The 21,041-nt window shown below is 40.5% G+C and overlaps 1 protein-coding gene across 1 annotated transcript in view; it reads left to right on the forward strand.

Annotated features, from left to right (window-relative positions):
- Positions 1 to 21,041, forward strand: part of LRRC9 (leucine rich repeat containing 9) — a 3,097,114-nt gene that overhangs the window by 1,838,405 nt on the left and 1,237,668 nt on the right. Inside the window, exon 19 of the mRNA XM_044073581.1 lies at positions 19,437 to 19,562. Within this exon, the coding sequence (XP_043929516.1) occupies positions 19,437 to 19,562 (126 nt within the window). The remainder of the gene's footprint in view (positions 1 to 19,436; positions 19,563 to 21,041) is intronic.

The following is a 21,041-nucleotide window of genomic DNA, read 5'->3' on the forward strand; positions in this document are numbered from 1 at the left end:
CAGATTTTTTTCCCTGAGGATTTAAAAAATGAGATTTTGAGTGCTCCTTTAAGTTCTTTATTTGTGTTTCATCCTGCTGCTATCCAGTTTCTCAACTAGTGGGATGATAGAGGTAAATTGATGTGTGCAGTGTCTATAATTTTTCATATTCCCAGGTTCTCCCCTAACAAGGCGTCCAACTTCAGAGGACAGAAGAAACAAAAATCCCAGAATCAGGGTACCAAGAGTAAATGACAGGAGGAAAATGCTTCTAAACCAAATAAAAGGATTCCTTTCTCAAAAAGGATCACACCCCTGCTAAAGAATGACTATGCCAAGACTCAAGTGTACAACCCTCCTGTCCCCCCCTCAGGCTTTCATTCAGCCTAGCATTCTGGCCATAAACAATCTCAGACAAGTAGGTGCTAAGAATAAATCCAAGAGGATACTATTGACAATGGACAGAAAAATCCCTCCCTTCAGGGAAATTGACTCTCACCCACCTGTCCAGACACATCTGTTTTCTCCATTAGTCCTCCTTGTGTTATAAGCATTGGTTATAGAATCATTTCCTACACCACAAAAAGGAATGGAATTTTGCTTCAGATTCTTTTTGGTGCCCAAAAAGGAGTTATTGTAGAGAAGTCTTAGATTTCTCTTACCTAAACATCTTTCTGAAAGTACCAAGACTCACAATACTCACCCTACAGACGGTCCTACCCCTTCTTCTGGACCACTTTTTGTTTCATGGTGATTTTTACATTTGAAAGATTCTTATCACATTCCAATTTTTCCCAAATTCAGGATCTGTCTGATGAAGCCCTAGGGTGAAAGTTTTACTTGTGTTTTAAGGACTTGAAGATTTTATTTTGTTTTACTCTACAATAATGGATTATCTCGGCATCTCGTGGTTCTGGTGTGTTTATCATTTTTTATCATTTGCTAATTTCAGGAAATGACTGAGATTTGCTGTATCTGTCTCAGATAATTAGTGTTCTCCAATACCCTTTGGGCTATCTACTGTTCGAGTACTCACATAGTGCCTGGCTCCAGTAGTTACTTACTGCAGGATGCAGGGCATCCACATTTCTCTTATTTAGATGACTTGCTGATTTGTGCAGTCTTTTCCCAGGTCTTTAGAATCAGTATACAAGGGTTTGACCATTCTTGCTCAACTGGGCTTCAGTTTGAACCCCAAAAAGTCCTGTCTCACACCCTTTCAAAGTGTTGTCTTCCTGGGGTATATGTAGAAGAAAGGTTGGTCTTTCTGCTAGAAGACAGAGTTCTGACATATCAGAACATTTTTAGGGATTTCTCTTTTCAAGAAGCTGCCTCCACAAGAGTTTCTCAAAATTCTTGGCCTCATGGCATCAGTGATCCTCATGATAACAGTGGCTCAACTCCATCTGAGAAAGATTCAGTGATGCTTAAAAAAATTGTTGGTCTCAGCACCTGCATCCCTTTGAGTTCCAGGTACCAGTACTGGAAGTTGTGAAACGAGAGTTGCAGTGATGGAGGGTATTCGATCTCTCTCAGTCCAGGCCTACCATTCTCCCTTCAGACCCCAGTTCAGTCAGTCGAGACAACCAGTCAGATTTTGCATGGGGAGCAGTGTCCAAGGTAGTTTATGTATGAGGCGAATGAAGACCTTTGGACACTACAAAGCACATAAACATCAAAGAGATGTTAACAGTGATTCAAGCCTTAAAAGTTCGAGGCATCCTTGCAGCCATGCTTGGAGGACAGATGCATTCTCATTCCTTTCGATGGGAATTTTTTTTATGCATTTCTACCATTTTCACTGCTATTCAAGGTACTTCTGAAAATTCAGAAAGAATTACTAAAGATCATTGTGGTGACCCCCTTCTGGCCCAGGCGAAAGCTGGTTCTATCTTTTAATGGAATTGGCCAAGAGCAATTACCACAAGCTTCGTCACACTCTAGATCTCTTCACACAGTGTCACTGTGCTTGGTGCATCCCTACTTAGAGCAATTACGACTGACCGCCTGAGTGATTCTATATTTGATACCTTCTAGGTGCTTGTTCTGTGCTGATGTGCAGCAGGTATTGAAGGAAACAAGAAAGCTTGCAAGTAGAACATCTTATGTTTACAAGTGGAAGACATTTTTAGGTATGCTTAACTAGTATCAGAGGGCCTGGTATGGTGACTAACCCTCTGATTTTAAAATATTCGTGAGAGGTAGTCAATGATAGCTTATCTTATACATCTATAAAGGTGCATCTTGTGGCCATTTTAGCCCCTGGATCCTCTTTTATCATCTCACTATATGAACAACCAGTTTATAAAAGGAATTTTGCACTTGAAACTCCCTCAAAAGCAAATCCCTCCTCCTTGGTATCTTAACTTTGTACTTGAAAAATGTTACGAATTTCCTTTTGAACTGGTCTTTCAGGTTGATTTAAAGTTCATCACTTGGAAAACTGTTTTGGTCATCGCTCTGACATCTGCAAGGTGAGTATTGAAACTGCAAGCTGCCATGGTTGGACAACCTTATCCGGTTTTCCACAAGGAGAGGGTTGTTTTACACACTAATCCATCTTTCTTGCCAAAAGTTTTTTCCTGAATTTACCTTGAATCAAACAATCAGTCTTCCATTTTTCTTTCTAGAACCTAAAAACAAGGGAGAGAAGCCTCTGCATATCTTGGATATGCACAGACAGCTCAGTTACAATCTTGACAGAACTAATCCCTTTAGGAAAGCTGAACAGCTGTTTTGAAGAGTCAACCTGTATCTAAGCAAATGTCTGCTCATTGGTTGCCTCTTGTATTGTTTTTGTTACTCTCACCATGGTATATCTATTCCAGACAAGGATAGGGCACATTCCACCTGAGCCTTATACTCTCTGATGGCATATTGGAAAGGACTGCATTCTAGAAGCAACATCCTGATCCTCTGTCCATACCTTTATAAAGCATGCAAACTAGATTCCAGAGCAGACTTTGCAAGGACCATTCTGTAGGGGCTCCTCTTCCCAGGTAGGGTAAGCTTTGAGAATCTACTCATATGCCACTAAGGCATTGTGAATAATGAACATCATTCAGTTGCATAAGTTCTACTTACATGTAACAGTAGATGCTCGAATTGCACACTGCCTTAGTGGCAGCATCCACGCACCATCCACCTTATTTTATATATAGTTTGATGGTATCCAACCTTGTTGTATTAGTTGACTTTGGTTATTTTTGTTGGTGTTTTTTGGCTGAAAATTGGTTGGCTTCAGGCAGTTCTTGCTTCTGGTCCTTCTTGGTTCTTCCTATTCAGCACTAAATGCCTGAACAACTGACTTCCTGTCACAGGTTAGGAGTCCCCTTGTGGGAGGGGCTTAACAGGTCTATCAAAGGGAGTCAGAGGATGGAATTCTGAGCTTTGTGAAGCTGCCAGTGTGGGTTTGGGCAGGCATAAAACCAACATGCCTCTGAGGCAGTGTGAAATGTGAATACATACTATTGCAGATAAGTAGGAATTACACTACTATACTTTCTCCAAGAAGGGATGACAAATAACTGGTGTCAGAGCTGTGGACTAAAACTAAATGCCAAAAAATGCATAATAGTATTTGCCACCCCCACTGCCATATCAACATTATACATCTAAGAGTCGACTCAGTTGACAGGAACTTTGGAGACACACATAGACAGTAATGTAACATTCAAACATCACATGTCGATGGTACTGAGGAAAAAAATGGGGGGGGGGGGGCAGAAACACCCTGACAAGGAAAAGAGGAGATAGGTGTAGAAATTTCAAACTGAACACGAAATTGTCTTTGGCTGGAAGGGATAGAAGAACCTATGCATAATCAGCAGCCTATTACTGAGTCTTAACAGAAAAACCCAGTTTAAGTTAATGAAAGAAGTCAGTGAGGAAACAATAAAGGAATTGCCAAAACCAAAAGCAGACGAAAGCCACTGTCATGAATAGTCTTTGCAGAGAAAGAAACAGGAAAGGATGCAACACCTGTATGTGTATACCCTCTGCTTTGTGCCAGTGTATTGAAGAAAGTGTCCCTCACTTGGCAGATTTTCAAATAAGCTATAAGAAATTTAATAAATCCTGATGGAAAAAATATATTAAGCAGGACCAGAGAAAATGTAAGTAGAATAGAAGGAGAGACAGATGTGCAGAGTGGTCCCCATCCCATACCATATTTTATTTTATTGTGTTGTATTTGTTTACTGTTTGGTAACCACATCGATGGACTGGTCCATGTACCCTTTTCAGCTGTGACCCTCAAAGGTTTAAAAACATTAATGTTGTGCATCTCCTCTAGCTGTTACTTTTGAGTTTGCCTTAGTATGCTTTGAGTTGAGGAATTCTTTGTATTGCACGGATTTTTATCTGCTTCATGTTCTACCACTTGCATAATAATAATAATAATACTTTTAGGAGCATGAAGTGTTTCATCAGCTTTGAAAGATGGAGAATTTGCTGAAAAACAGGCAGCAGCAAACCTCTCATTTTCTGAACAAAGAAATAATGAAGGGGGGCAAAGGATCAAAATCTTGACATTTTTCAAGTATTGCTCTTATTCACTTATAAAGCCTGTTCTTGTATTACATTTTTATCACTATGCATTTTCTTAACAGTAACAAGTATAAAACTGTAATGTCTGGCATTATAGACATAATCCTCAGTGATTTACCAGAAAACCAATAAAATTGAGTGGCAGAACAAAATTAATGGACTATATCAGGAACAGCTGAGGAACATGACAAGCAGGCAGAAATGACAGTTTTACATTATGCTACTGTTCCTTGCTGGCCAATACTATATATTGTTAGTCCCTAGCGTTAGACCTGTTTGTAACACTACTGGGGGTGTTCATATTTGTTTGTGTATTTCTGTTAAATGGGATAGTCCATCTGGGCAGAAGCCTGTGCACAGCAGAGACGTGGGGAGAAAAACTCCAGAATAGTACAAATATTTTATTGCAGCTTTAATTAAAATATCTTAAGATATTAATATAAAATTAATAATAGTCAGTTGTTAATGTTGAGTTTGAGGGATAAGGTCTGGTATTTATACAAATTAGAACAGTGTTGAGTATAAAACATAGAAGTAATGTTACTGCTGAACATCAAGGTTCATTTAATCAAGAGGATCAATGATGCAGCAGAATATTCAACAATCGATGTGTCTGTCAGCAGTAGTAGTGGTGGGAGAAGGAGAAGTGTTAGAATGTGAATGATTGGCAATAGTAGTGGACGGTGCAGTGATGCAGCAGTTGAGTTCTTGCCTCACAGCAAGTGGTTCTCCGGTTCAATTCTTGGCTGGTGTGCCTTCTGTGCAGAGTCTGCATGTCCTCCCCGCATTCATGTGGGTTTCCTCTGGGTGCTCTGGTTTCCTTCCACATCACAAAGGCATGTGTCTGGAACGTTTCTCCCCAGGCCCCCGCTGAAAATTGGCTTTGTTCCAAGTCAGACTTTCCCGGTAAACAAATGTTAAATAAATAAAAATAAATAAGTAGTGGTAGGAGGAGGAGGAGTATTAAAATGTGAATGATCAGCTGTAATAGTGGTAGGAGGAGGAGGAGTTTTAGAATGTGAATGAATGAAAAATGAAATGGCAGTAGTTATAGTGATTTGCGGTATATTAGGTAAGAGAAGGTGAAAGAATCTTGATCTGGAGTAGGAAATGAAAAGATGTTAGCTTAGAGTGAATGCTAGTTGAGCAATAGTTGATGTTAGTTGCTTGGCAGGTTTTTAAGAAGAACAGGAACAGTGCAAAAAGTCAAGTGGGAGAGATGCATGAGGTTAGGAAGAGTTGTGGAGTTAAGTTAGAATTGTGATTGATGTAGTTAGATGGAATATTCACGTCACTCCCTGTTATATCAAAGAGTTACCAGTCAACAAAGGCTAAAACAGATGTCCACGTTTTTTTCTTAAGAAGTAGAAGATGCAAGTGATGAGGAGTACCTCGAGTACATAGAGTAGAAGGTTGGGAAACATACCACAGAGCATCTAAAACCCATGTCCTCTCAGTTATTTCTTCAACAGCTGGTTCAGTGTTGACTTCACTATGACCACTATGTTGTAATGTGACTGACTGCATCCACTTTTATGTCATATGTTTGGCCACACTCTCTGTACCTCACTTTGTATTTCTATAAAAGGAGTTCACCCTATATACTAAAGCAAAGAGTTTAAGGGGATGCCCTTAGAGTCCTTATCTATCTTTCTGTGGTACTTTTTGAGCTTCTTATAGGGAGAAAGAAGAGCAGTTGTAGTAGGTCCATAGAAAACTCCATAATTCTGAATGTTTCTCCAAAAAATGAGTCATCCGGTTTGTCGCTCGTCTAGTCAGGCTCCAGTAGATGAGACTTTGTGAGTTCTGTTCAAGCAGCATTATTATGTACAATCCAGATAAACAAACTAGCTATTACACTCATACATGCTCACTCTCTGGCTGCAGTCTCAAAATGGCACTGAGTATAGCACATGCTCGCTATTTATATATGCATGTTCAGTCCTTGAAACGCTTCTTAAAGACACAGCACACACACTCTGTTCTACAACCTCCCTCCTTGAGAAATAAGTCATGCAATGCTGAAAACAGTACTTGACATGCAATCAGTATAAATAATTCTATATATATATATATATATATATATATATATATATATATATATATATATATATATATATATATATAGTTAAGTCCAGGTAACTGTGTATTTCACACTAGGTCTGGAAATACGGCCAAATAATGTGACACAGAAATTAGAATCAGATTTAGCAACTGGGACTGTCTCTACGGAATGTTCAACCTTGGGACAACAGAAACATCATCAGGAATGGAAGTAGAAGTTAAGACACATTCTGTAACAGGAACATTGGGTTGGTCTGACATCTAGAGTCTATATCACATGAACAATGCTGTGATATCGATTCTGATACAGGAAGAAGATGTCTGCAATTTCTCCTGTACTCCTCATCCTCAGATTATATAAAGTAGGATCTCCGCTCGGTACATATACTTGTAACTTGACAAATCCAGTCGAAACCTTTCGCTGTTTGTATCCTCACTGCTTCTCCTCCTTTCAATGGATGAAGAAATCTGCTCGATTTGTTATAGCTGGACTTCTAGAAAGAACGTTTTCTGAATAGTTGAGCTCTAATTGGCTTGTTGTTCTTAGCTTTAGGCCTCAACAAACTGGAACTGATAGGCAGTGTTGTTCTGGCTTGCCTAGATAGAAGTCTCTGAACAGACGAGCCTAGTATATCATTACAGGGCATGTTTCTGAGATTAAGTAAATTCAAATAGACATTGGTATTGTCACGCTTTGACCTCTCAAGTAATTGCTTTGCACTCTGCACTGTGCATGTTCAGCTAGACCATTTGACTGTGGATATTCTGGACAACTAGTAACATGTACAAAGTCCCATTCTCTTGCAAATTTCTGAAAAAAACTGACTAGTAAATTGAGTACCATTGTCAGAAATAACTGTGTAGTTCAGGAACCTGACTTTGCTGAAGTGGTTCTTTTTGCAAATGCGCTTTAGTACTATTACATACTGAACAAAATGAAAGTACTTTATCAATGTCCTTTGCTCTTGCTCTTCTTTTGGTATATTCGGAACCTGGATGACCATGATGCAATATTTGGATGTATTCATGTTGTAAGGAAGCAGGAACAACAATTTTATGACCTTTGAAAATAATACCATGCTGTAAGAAAAATAAGTTTGCACTTCAGGTGGTACACTAGATTGCTTTGACGGCCATCCAGCTTTAATGTAGTGGTTGAGCCTTTGCAAAATTGGATCAGTCTTTTTATGATCTCTCGGCTCCGCAAGGCTTGCGGTAGAAAAATTACGCATTTCCATGATGTCAATTCAAAATTCTCCGTATGAGACTGTTCCGTTGTATTTCTAGGCGATCTGGATAAGGTATCAGCCAGATAAAGAAGTTTGCCTTTTGTATAAACCATTTTGAAGTTGTACTTTGCAATTTGAGTATCATTCTTTGTAATCTTGCTAGAGCAGAATGCATAGGCTTCTTTAAAATAGCAACTAGAGGTTGGTGATCAGTTTCAGTCTGAATAGCTCGACTATAGATATAATCATGAAACTTGGAACACACAAATACTATTGCCAAATGTTCTTTCTCAATTTGAGCATATTGCATTTCAGTTTGGATAAAAGTTCTTGATGCATAGGCTACTGATCTGCCTTCTTGAAGAATGACTGCGCCAAGACCAAATTTTGAAGCATCACGGGAAAGGGTAACTGGCTTATTAACATCATAGTATCTTAATATAGGTTGGGTAGCAATTTTCTGCTTAAGGTCTTCAAATGCTTTCTGGTGCTGTTCTGACCAAGACCATGTAACATTTTTGTGCATCAACTCTCTGAAAGGTGCTGTTAGCTCATTGAAGTGTGGTATAAACTTGCCTAAATAGTTGACCATGCCAAGAAAACTTTGTAGATCATGTAGGTTCATAGGAGGTTACGAAGCTATTGGCCCTGAGGCCCTTATAATCCTAGCCAAGACAAGTCAGCATCCAAAGCCCCTGTCCAGCAGGGACACAGGTGCTGGCATCTCAAGAATGTCTGCTTCCTTAGATGGGTCTGATTGCAAGCCAGCGCTAGTAAATAAATGACCTACATATGTAACTTCTGGTAGTCTGAATTTGCACTTAAGAAGACTGAGCTTTAAGTTCACTTCACGTGCTCTGTCTAGAACTCTCTTAAGGTTTCTGTCATGCACTGCTTCACTATTGCCTCCAACCAGTAAATCATCTACTATTATGGCACAGGGATAACCTGAAAATTTGCTCCATTGCATGCTGAAAGACTTCACTTGCAGAATTTATTCCAAATGGCATCCTTAGGCATCTATATCTGCCATGGGGTACTGAAAGTAGTCACTAATGAGAATTTGTGATCAAGCATCACTTGCCAAAATGAACATTTTGCATCCAAGACAGAAAACACAGTGGCATTTGGTATTAGGGCTGCGACTTCTTTGACTGTATGCATTGGATGATGCAGTCTCTTTAATGCTTTGTTCAAATCTCTTGGGTCAATACATATTCTGATTTCATCTGAGCCTTTTTTGTGAGCTGCTACCATGGATGACACCCATTCATTTAGTTCTGTAACTGGACAAATTACACCTTGCTGCACCATTTTATTCAGCTGAGCTTTAACTCTATCTTGCATAGCTATTGGAACATTTCTTGCTGGTCTGACTACTGGACTAACCTCCACTTCATAGAATACACAATTGGAAGTTTGCCCAACTTGTCATCGAAAACATCAGCATACTCTCAGAAAATAGCTTTGGTGAAATTGGAACTCGGAAATGTGTTTATATGATGAAATTATTTGGTAAAAGAAAGCAAATTCATTATCAAACTGTCTCTGAGACCCAGTAATGACTGCACAGATGTTCTTCGTGTTTCACTGTTGCGGTCATCACATTTGGGTTATCCCTGCCAGGGTAGCCCTCAGCTGGCCTGAATACCAGAGACTTAGTATATCTGCGTCTGTTGCTGTCACTTGAGGACTGACGTCAGGTCGTCAGGAGTATAAAGTAAGGCAGCCGACGCTATTACATCTGTCTTTTTTGCTGTGGAGCCCGAAGCAGAAGCAGTTCGCACGAGTGCTGGTCGGCCGCTACCGGAGTCTCGTTTACCGAATTGAAGTTGAAGTTTTCTAAAGCTAAGTACCCTGTTGGGGATCCTTTTTTTCTTGCACTAACCTATGTCAGAAGAAGTTAATAATTGTCTTGCCTGTGGAAAGCAAATACCACACCGAGACTTCCACTCTTACTGCATCAGTTATTTAGGCCCAGACCACGACATCCCCCATTGTCGCTTCTGTGCTTTGTTCAACGCCAGAACTGTCCATCATTGGGGCCGTTATTGTAGCCAGATATTTTCACTTACAGTCCACAAATTCTGATATGGCTTTGATAAACCATCCGACAGCAGATCTTCCAAAAAAACGTAAAGATAAAGACAGAGACAGACTGCACAGGTCCAAACCTACCAGCGAACCTTGGCCATCCCCCCAGTCCTGGATGTTGGGGAGGATGTTTTCCTCGAATCCAGCTTGACTCCTGACACCCTACCTCCTGCTCCCAGAAAACCAGACAGGTACTATAGAGTCCCTGACACACACAAATAAATATCTTTTTAAAAATCCAACAGCTGACCCTGAGGTCATTTCTCAAGGACCAAAAGAGATTAAAGCAACCTCTGCTAAGAATCCCACCCCCTCAGACAGGGATTCCCAAGCTTTGGACATAAGGGGTAAAAAAAGTATACACCTCAACCACGCTTGCTATCTGGGCACTAAATTGTCAGTTCCATATGCTGAAATTTCAGCAACATACCTTGGAACTCCTTAAACAGAAAATGTCTTCCTTTCCTGCTTGGGCAGAATCTAAAGATTTACAAGACTTAATGCATTCTGCAAGTCAAGTAACTAAACGCACTTTGCACTGTGGTTTTGATGCCCTAGAAGTATCTTGCAGGGCAGCAGTCACTGGATCTATAATTAGAAGACATGCATGACTTAAGGAACAGCCGCTGCCAGACCATGTCAAATCCAAATTGTTGGATTCCCCCTTACACAAAGATAACCTATTTTGCAGGTCTTAAAAAAGATGGAATAAAAAGCAAAATCTATGCACACAGTTAAGGATTTCTTACAGGTCCAGACCCCTAGGTTCAGCAGGCATTGTCCCTCCAAGCACTAGTCCTTTCCTACTCCGAGTTAACCGGCCCAGCCCAGGCCCTGTGGAAACAGATTCCCTCCCGACAGCAGCCCCAGGGAATGCAGAGATCTAAGCAGTGGACTACCTCCACTTCAAAACCAGGGAGTTCTAAGCCATCCCCTTATGGTAAGAAATCATAATGATTCAGCTCCTCCACCCCCCACCCTCTACCCACCTTCACTTACCCCTAGGAGGAAAACTCTCCTTTTATTCAAACACCTGGGCCACCATTACCAAGGACCAATGGGTTCTGAACATTGTGTCCCAAGTATACAAATTTCCTTCCACACCTTTCCAACCCCAACAGGGTTCCCACAACTATCACCAAATCAGTGGGCAGAGGCTCAAAAGCAAATCCTTTCCCTGCTGTCTATGAGGGCAGTAGAGCACGCTCCTGCCGAACAGATAGGCCAAGACTTCTACTCCAGGCTTTTTCTGGTTCCCAGAAAAGAAGGCACCTGGCACCCCATCCTTGATTTATCCATTCTAAACACCTTCCTGGTGATTCCAGAATTCAAAATGTTCACCCTCCAGCAGCTGCTACCCATGCCCTCCAAAGATGCTTGGCTGGCCACTCAAGATCTAAAAGAGGACCACCTCCACATTCCTATCAGGGAATCATGTAGGAAAATATCTCCACTTCAGGCAGGAACTCAACACTTTCAGTTCTCTGCACATCCCTTTGGCTTATCTACTGCTCCCAGAGTTTTCACAAAATGTCTGGCTCTGGCCATTGCCTTTTGCAGACAAAGAAATGTTCAAATTTACCCATACTTAGATGACTGCCTTATTCAGGCAGACAGACAGGAAAAGCTGCTCAAGCACCTGGTCTTTGTAAAGACCCTTCTAACCTCCCTGGGGTACACAATCAATGAAAAGAAATCCAAACAGGTGCCCACCCAAAGGATAATCTTCCTGGGAGCAAGTCTGGACACAGCATCTCAGATGGCATACCTTACACCAGAGAAACAAATTTTCCTGACAGCCTACGTCTGTCATGTAGCTACCAGGACACAGCTATCTGCAAGGAAGATCCTGCAACCTCTGGGGATTATGGCATCTTGCATACTACTCATTCCATATGCCAGACTGCATATGAGGAAACTACAATGGTACGTAAAGAGACTTTGGTATCAACACTCTCAAGACCTGGAAACTCTTCTACCTATAATTCCTTGCCTCAGAAAGGATTTCCTTTGGAGCACAACAACATACTCCCACAACAAGGAACTGCCCTTCTATCCACCCCCCGCCACCCAGACCCTCACCACAGACGCATCAGACTACACTTGGGGTGCTCACCTGGATGGCAGGTGCATACAGGGCCAATGGAGCCCACAGCAAATCCCTCTGCACATCAGTCAAAAAGAGATGATGGCTGTGCAGAACACCTTGGTAGCTTTCGAGCCCCTTCTCTCACCAGGGGTTCTCCTGATCAAAACAGGCACCACCACTGTGATGCGGTACATCAACAAGCAGGAAGGGACTCACTCCTACCCTCTATGCAGGCTGGCCATGACCCTTTGGCTCACAGCCTGTTCCATGCAACTACATCTGTTAGCACAATGCCTACCAGGCTATCTCAACTCTCTGGCAGACCAATTAAGCAGAAGTCTTCTGGGCCTACACAAGTGGCAACTCAACAGAAATACCTTCACCCTAATAACTCAGAAATGGGGAAGCCCGAAGGTCAACCTCTTTGGCTCCAACACTAACCATCAGCTCAGCAAATTCTGCACCAGGGAGCATCACTGCATGTCTTGGAAAGTAGATGCCCTGTCCTTCTCCTGGGTCAATCTATTGGTCTATGCCTTTCCTCCCCTACCTCTCATCCCCAGGGTACTGCTCAAAATAAGGGAGGAAAAACCAAGGACCATTCTCATAGCTCCAGACTGGCCCTGACAACACTGGTATCCCTTGCTGTGCAGCCTGTCCCCACTGCCTCCTTGGCATCTTCCTCAGATTCCAAATGTCCTGACCCAGAGGGAAGGGGAATTCAGGCATCCCCAATTGCAGACACTCAGTTTGGCAGCCTGGTTTATTCCCTAACCCAGAACCAGTCTGCCATCCTCAGTAAACAGGTTCTGGATGTGATCCGTGAGGCCAGACATCCTAGCACCAGAAGGTCTTATGCAGATAAATGGAAAAGGTTCTGTACCTGGATCCAGGCTAAGGGAGCCAATACGGCACAGACCTCCATCCTTTTCACCCTGAATTACTTAGCTGACCTACTACACAGTGGCCTCTTTTTCTCCTCTATAAAAATTCATGCCTCTGCTATTTCTGTTCATTTTCCCACTGAGTAGCCCCTTTTCTCACACCCTTTGATCAAACAGTTCCTCAGGGGGGGGCTAGCAACTTGAGGCCCTCCAGAAGGGCACCAACACCAACTTGTGGCCTTAACTTTGTCCTGGTAAAGCTCACCCTGCCCCCCTTTTGAACCAGCTGCTTTTGCAGAGCTAAAATTTCTCTCCTGGAAGACAGCTTTCCTTCTGGCCATCACTTCAGCCAGAAGAGTCTCTGAGCTGCAAGCTCTCATGGCTGTGGAACCCTTCATCATCTGCCATGCAGACAGGGTATCCCTCAGAACAAACCCATCCTTTATGGCCAAGGTGGTGTCCAGTGTGGCTCTCAACCAATCCATTCACTTGCCCACCTTCTTTCCTAATCCCCAGAACAAGGTGAAAGGATTCTTCACTCTCTAGATGTGGACAGACAGCTCAGATTCTATCTGGACAGGACTAAATCCTTCAGAAAGGCTGATCAATTGCTGGTTAGTTTTGCTACAGGGGCAGAAGGCAAAGCCATCTCCAAGCAAACAATTTCCAAATGGATAGCACACTGCATCCATTTCTGCTACAAACAACATTGAAAGCCACCCTCCAAGGTGGTCAGGACACACTCCACCAGAGCAGCCTCCACCTCTACAGTTTTCCTCAGAGGAGTCCCAACCAGAGACATCCAGGAGGCTGCCACCTGGACATCTGTTCACACTTTCACCAAATATTACCAACTGCCTCCCTTCTCCAAATCCAGTGCAGGGTTTGCCTCTGCAGTCTTGCAGGGCATCCTAGCCAACCCCTAGTTTCCTTGACTGCCTCCACCCTTTTCGTCAGCTTTGGGAATCTACCCAAATGTTGACTGCAACAGTGAAACACGAAGAACATAGTACAGTTGTCTACACTTACCATAAATGTGGATATTCTAATGTATTCACTGTTGCAGTCTGGTTTTCCTCCCTCCATCCCCCTTATTCTCTTTTTCCTTACAAGGAACTTATTGGTATTTATTTTCCACTGGTGGGGTTCTTCCACCAGAACCTGGCCTCCTACTTTGGGGGCTCCTGACAGGTTAGGACAGGAAAAACTGATATAATGGCGTCGGCTGCCTTACTTTATACTCCTGACGACCTGATATCAGTCCTCAAGCGACAGCAACTGAAGCAGAAATACTAAGTCTCTGGTATTTGGGCCGGCCTAGGGCTACCCTGACAGGAATAACCCAAATGTAATGACTGCAACAGTGAATACACTCGAACGTCTTCATTTATGGTAAGTGTGCACAACTGTACTGTCTTCAAACTACATAAAATAACAAGCTGTAACAGTTCTTGGCCAAATAACATGAAAGTACAACTGAGCCTTCAGTTTGAATTTCTTCACCTCCATAAGCAACAGGTTTTGCACAACTGGCAACATTGAGTTGTTCATTAGCTGTCACTCTAGCAAAAGTATCTACTGACATAACATTACACTTTGAACCAGTGTCTACTTTAAGCTCTGTGGATTTACCATTGATCTGGACAGCACAAAACACTTCATTGTTTAACAAATTCACTGCATCGACCTTTTCACCAACTACTGATATACCATTTACATAGAAAGTGGACTGGTGGAATTCTACTTGATCAGTTTGCTTTTTTGAGTGACCTTTCTTTATAACCGTGTGAGGTTTACTTGATTTGCAAAACTTTTGAAAATGATTCCATTTTTTACACTTGTGGCATTGCTGACCAAATGCTAAGCATTTCTGCCTTCTAGATTCATGGCTGGCAGCACAATTGCGATAGTTAACAATAAGGCCAGACTTGTGTTTTGCTGACTCATGCTTATACTACACTGAACCTGATGAGCCTGATGAGGATGATCCCTTCTTAGAACTTGCTGGAAAACTATGTGGTTTCCCTGGTGAACCAGCAGGGGCTGTGGCTGCCATGTGCTTAGGCCTGCTACAGTATGCCACATGTTGCATGCTGTCTACATTTGCTCTAGAGCCTGCCAAAACCATACTCTTATCAATTGCAAGCATACTTGTGTGCCTTTCTATATCACTAACTTCATGGATTTGACAAATCTCTATAGCTTTGTTCAATGTTAAATCACTGTCACAAAGCAAAATCTTTCTCACAGCAGCATTATTAATACCACACACAAGCCTGTCCTTTATCAACTCATCTTTTAAGTCACCAAACCGACACATCTTAGCTTTGTTTCTCAGGTCAGTTATATAAGCTGCAAATGTTTCTCCTGGTTTCTAATCTCTTGTGTAAAACAAGTGCCTCTCTAATGTAATATTTGTCTGGGGGTTAGACATGTCTTTGAATTTGCGCTTCAAACACTCTGGTCCTCCCTTGATTCAGTCTGTACAACAGTATGACGGTTTTCACCTTCTTCTTCATATACTGCTGGTGCATACACAAATGAATGCTCTCTTTCTGTGGCCTCTGACCCAGCTAAGTTTAACAAAATGAATGCCTTGGTGCGTGCATCGTTATCTGAATAAGCTGCTTGTATAAAAATATTGTACTCTTGCTCAAATATTCTTCAGTTCTCTTCAATATTGTGATCAAATACAAGTGGTGAGGGCTTTCAAAATCCATCTGCCATATTAACACATACCAGTGAAGGGTATTGCAAATATGCACAAACATACACACATATATATATGCCAGAAATTTATGCCAGTACTTGTAACTATGCCCAGTAGCACAACGAGCCTCTGAATAACTGAACCTTGTGAAATAAGTCTGTTGGTCACTGTAATACTCTTGAAATCACTGTATTGCAAGAAATCACCTCTAATCAGTGTAAGAAACATGCACTATGTGAATGAACTGGGCAGGATAAGCTCAGAGTAAAAAACATTTCGAAGTAATTGCACTTTGTGAATAAACAATACACAGCACACTGAAACTTCCCCAATATGGCGGTACCTCACTAAGTAACTCTACAGTGCAAGACACACACTGTAATGGTAGCACAAGAAACATTTTGAAATGGCTGTATTTTCACTGTACTTCATGAAATAGTTGCACTTTGTACACTAACAGACTCTTCAGAATAAATGCACAGCAACAAGCACACACTGTAAGCACATTTACACATTTGAGATACTTCAAATAACTTTAGTTATGCCCTGAATACAATACGAAGTCGTAGTCATGTCAAACACAGCACTTTGCCAAAAAACATGCAGTCGCCTTACTTTATTTAGGCTTTATGTGCCCTTTTTGCCCTTATTATATTTGTTTTGCTCGTTTGATCTCCTTTCATGCCCAGTGTACTTTCAGTGTGCCTTTTTTACTCTAAACATGCCAGTTTTGCTTTAAACATACTCGTTTTGCAATTCTGAGGTAAATTCTGACCCTTTATGTACTTTTCTGACTTTATTTAATAACTAAATCTTAAACATTTTGTTTGATCAGTAAACCTTTCTTGTCTTTAGCTTATTTAATAATGTGGTTTGGGCCCTTGTAATGCTCCATTTTGTTTGTTTTTTTACAAAATAAACTGTTTGTGTAAATTTTCATTACCTTTGGTGCTTTTCTGGCTCTTTTTGTGCTCGTTTCTCTTAGTTTACCTTAACCGTCATCTGTGCACCTCGTGGCTTTGAATATCAGTCTCTGGCATCCCGGTTGTGACACCATGTCGTTAGTCTAGTCAGGATCCAATAGACGAGACTTTGTGGGTTCTTTTCAAGCAGCTTTGTTATGTACAAACACATCAGAATTGAGGCTTAATACTTTTAGGTAAACATATAAACAAACTAGGTATTACACTCATACATGCTCACTCTCTGGCTGCACTCTCAAAATGACACTGAGTATAGCACGTGCTCCCTATTTATTTATGCATGTTCAGTCCTTGAAACACTTCTTAAAGGCACAGCACACACACTGTTCTACATGGGTGAAGCAAGCATGAGGAGTTGCATTGTTTTCATTATCTTTGTCTCACAGACAACTATATCATGGCAGTCTACTCTTCCACCTGAAGGAAACTTTCTCAAACTTGTACTGTGAGGACCCGGCCTTTGCTTGTATTGTACCTCCTGCTCAAGCTGTAAAACAGACATATGCTGAGGGAAAGTAATGTGTCTCATAGAGAAAGGGGAAGCATATGCAGAGGTGACACTAGTGTGTGAAAGACCTGCTTGATGCCATGTGCTGGCATATTCACAAATGTTGGACTCCTATACCCACTCTGTTATCCTACCATGTGGAAATCAGGTCAAGTGCATTGGGAGGAACCATAAGTGTATATGATGCAGACGTGCATTGGCTATCAGGGACCTGCACTGCTCATATCAGTGAGCCAAGAACTAGATTAGAAAATAGTAGACTCTCTGAGCCTGTAACCTTAGAGCACTCACTAAAGGATTTGAGGACCTATTCTGTACTCTATGGGGAGACAGGTTGTTGCTCAGATGTATACAGAAGATATATTTTTGAGACAAGGAAATGTGTTGGCTGTACCACTGGTGGAAAGATCACAAGCCACTCCATTATTTTATTAATTGTGCTTTTGTGTGTGTATAAATTATGTATAAAAAATGAGAACTCTTTTTCATTTATTTATTTAGCCTTTCTAGTTACTGAATAATCAGTCTTTGTCTTGTATATGGCTTCTCTGAAAATCCATAGAAAAGAGAGTCAAACAGCAAGTGAATGAAACGGTTAAAACCCAGATGAGGTTCTTCAAACTCTACGCGTTGTCAGTGATTTAAGCACTGTTTCTTCTATTGCCAATATTTCAAATTAAATTTACTGAAAGTCACTTTCAGTACAAATGAAGTCTGCACTTTGCCTCACTGTTGTGTGACTGTGGGAGTTATGTGCAAGTGCGGAGGTCTGGGGTAGTGTTTGCTCTCCCTACAAAATAAATAAATAAAACCTAGTTTGTGGTTCACTGAACGTGGCTTTTAGTGAGTTATATTCAGGAGTTTAGTATTTACTGAAAGGTCCATCAGTGGATATACATGATGGCTTTCAGTCAAAGTAAATACAAACAGAAAACGTTTTTTTTAAACCTGCTGTTGGTTTAAAATGAGAGTATGTTAACAGTCTGCATTTACATTATGTAATTAGAGATCCACCTCATCCTGCTGCAGTCCAGGTCACTGAAAAGTAAATGATTAAAACTAAATACTAAATGCCTGCAGTCAATAACACTGAATTTCATAGGTTTTTAGATGTGGTGAATAAGCTCAATGCCTGTGGACCATAGAGGAGCTTGATGGAACTCATATCATGTAGTATCCAGTTCCTTATTAAAGATAATGGATTAATAGGCTTGACTCTAAATAAAGCTGTCATGTTTCACAGTGTGGTCTGTATTCATTTTTACAGAATCCAAGTGTCTTCTGCAATTGACTAGTCTTTTTTTTTTTTTTGCAAAGGAACAAGTGCCCCCTGAACTCTCTAATTCCACTAGTTTTATATGCTTACTTCCATCACACAAAATTAGAAGAAATGTAAGTACTTTGTTGTAATGTCAAAGATTATTTGATATGAGAGTCAGAATATGAAAACAGGATGTGACTTGCCACCTACAAAAAAATTACTTTTGCCAGTTTCAGTGTTACTGATTGCAGTCATTTGGTATGCCAGTTTTGACTGACTACTGCTAGTTGACAGGCTACAACTAGTTGTCAGGCTGTAGTGAGATGGGGTAGATCTGCCTTTATGTATATAGCCTGTTCCTGGGGTTCCTTTTTGTAATGTTCTTAGTATTAGTTTTCATATTGCATATTCTGTGGACTGGCTTAATATGAGCAGTTAATTGTTTAAGATATCTTCACCAACTATGGCCATAATAGCTGTTAAAAGTATTGCTGCTACAAAAAGAAATTATACGAAAAAAGTCAAATGCCTTGTTTGATCTAAACGATTGCCAAAGCCTGTCGTGAGAGTTATTTGAATGAAACAATGAGTTCCTTCCTCACATTTAGAAAATGCTCCTGGCTCCCAATTAAAATGTCAGTACCAAGTGCAGACAGGCCAAAAAAAAAAAAGAAAATGGAAGAGACAATCAAATCTCAAACATTTCTTTTTTTTAAACATTTCTTTCTTGCACTTATTTGTTTTGCAGAGATCTGTAACACAATCCAAATAAAATAATGTAACATTCTATGTTCATTTGGCAAGGTCAGAACATTAAATATGAGGAAATTTGGCTGTTTCCAAAACACACTGTGTTTTGAATTTATTTTCTTGACATTCTGTAACTGAAATAGAGTTGAAAGTTGAGATTACAGCTTGGTTTTTACAAGTGTACTTTTTTATTTGAAAGAAGTTTAGTATTGAGGAAAGCTGAAAACTATTGTAAAATACTGTAAAGTATGTATAAAAGTTAAAAAAATACTATAGTTGGAGATTTTTCAGCTGTATTTAAAGTACATTTCATTAATCTGTATTGATGTTTTTAAAGATAGATTCACTGCATCTGTATGTCATCAGCTGTTTGAAGTCTTTGAGCTATTTGAATGGGGTCCCTGTCACAGAGGAAGATACTTCTTTGGCACTACATCTAACTGCTGGCACAAAATTAAATCAGGTATGTTCTTGCAGTTTATCATTTGTTTTTCTAACCACTTATTTAAATTGGCTTACTAAATCAGACATTTTCTTAAAAGTTGGGTTGTGGCCCCTACAATATTTAGAAAACTTGGCAAATCTCCATCCATAAGCTGTTGTGATATTGTATTTCAAAGAGGACTGATGCTTCAGCTTGCAGATGCTGTAGTAATAATTTTCACTTTAATGGTTAAGTTCCAGTTATGGGTGCCTTTAGAACATTTTTTCCCAATTTTGCACTTGTACTGCATGCAGACGTGATGACATGGAGCTAATGATGTCAGTGGAGTTCTGGGGAGTGGGGAAATTAAGTGTTGCATATTTCATGTTGACAGTATAGGCAGTGGCAGGAGAGATGCCATGTGTTTTTCTGTTGAATTTCATTCTGTGCAACAACATAAGGACTGACTGAACTGGCTTAATGTGGAACAGTAACAATTACATTATAAGCTAGAAAGCAGGCTAGTCATCCTGGGGTTTAACACAAATTACAGCAGTAAATTATTTGGACTTCATTTTGCATTTTCATCTTGATTAGAGAGATTATTGCTGTCATTTAGTTTTATGTCAGTGTATTACAGAGGAGTATTGTTATAAGCTGCTAACAAACTTCATCCAGTTCAGGATTTGATTCCCCTCAGCTCCCCTTTGCCTTCTTGGTGACTGTGAGAAAAGGCAATTATCCAGACAGTGACCCTGAAAAGAGGGTTATACTGAGTGGTTTACATGGTTAAGAAATTAATAACATAAAAAAAGTCATGATGATGGCTGTAGTCAGCTACCTGTGCACTCTGAGGTACAGAACATAAACTTAGTGAGAGAAACTCCTTGCAGTTACAAACTTCAAATATGATCATGTATCTGTATTAGGATAGAAATGTTGTTTGTGCTTAGTTGCTACAGGTATTTTATTTATACTGTCATATTGTGTTAAATAGGTCATACAATGTAGCAGTGTTTTTAGAACTCACAAAAAAAAAACTTTTATGCTGGTATAAACTTAAAAAGAGAAGCAGTGTTATGTTAAAACAGCGGTAATAGAGTGATGGACAGGTAGTTGCAACATTTTAACAGAAAGAGACTAGAAGATGGGAATTAACCACTAAGTGGGTATGTAGAAAGGATCATACACAATAAGGTGTGACCATGCTGCATTAAATAGCATGGTGAAAATAGTATAACATAGCCCAATGAGAATTAGGTATGTAGTGGTACCTGGAGCTGTATAATGAAGCCTCACATTTGCAAAAAACTGCAATTGCAGAGCCCTGATGCTGTGATTGTTCACTTGTGCACTGAAGTGTACACAGCTGCAAGTTGGGCACAGCAGGAGCCCATAAAAGTACTCCACAGCAAAGCGCCAACTTATGTTATTTTATAAGTAAGAAGGAAATGGAGTGATGTGACAGAAAGGGGAAGTGCAACCAGATGACAACACAAAACAGAGCAATGGAAAGGC

The sequence above is a fragment of the Protopterus annectens genome, chromosome 6.part0 (genome assembly GCF_019279795.1).
Source record: "Protopterus annectens isolate FY-2018-M chromosome 6.part0, PAN1.0, whole genome shotgun sequence".
Taxonomy (NCBI): Eukaryota; Metazoa; Chordata; order Ceratodontiformes; family Protopteridae; genus Protopterus; species Protopterus annectens.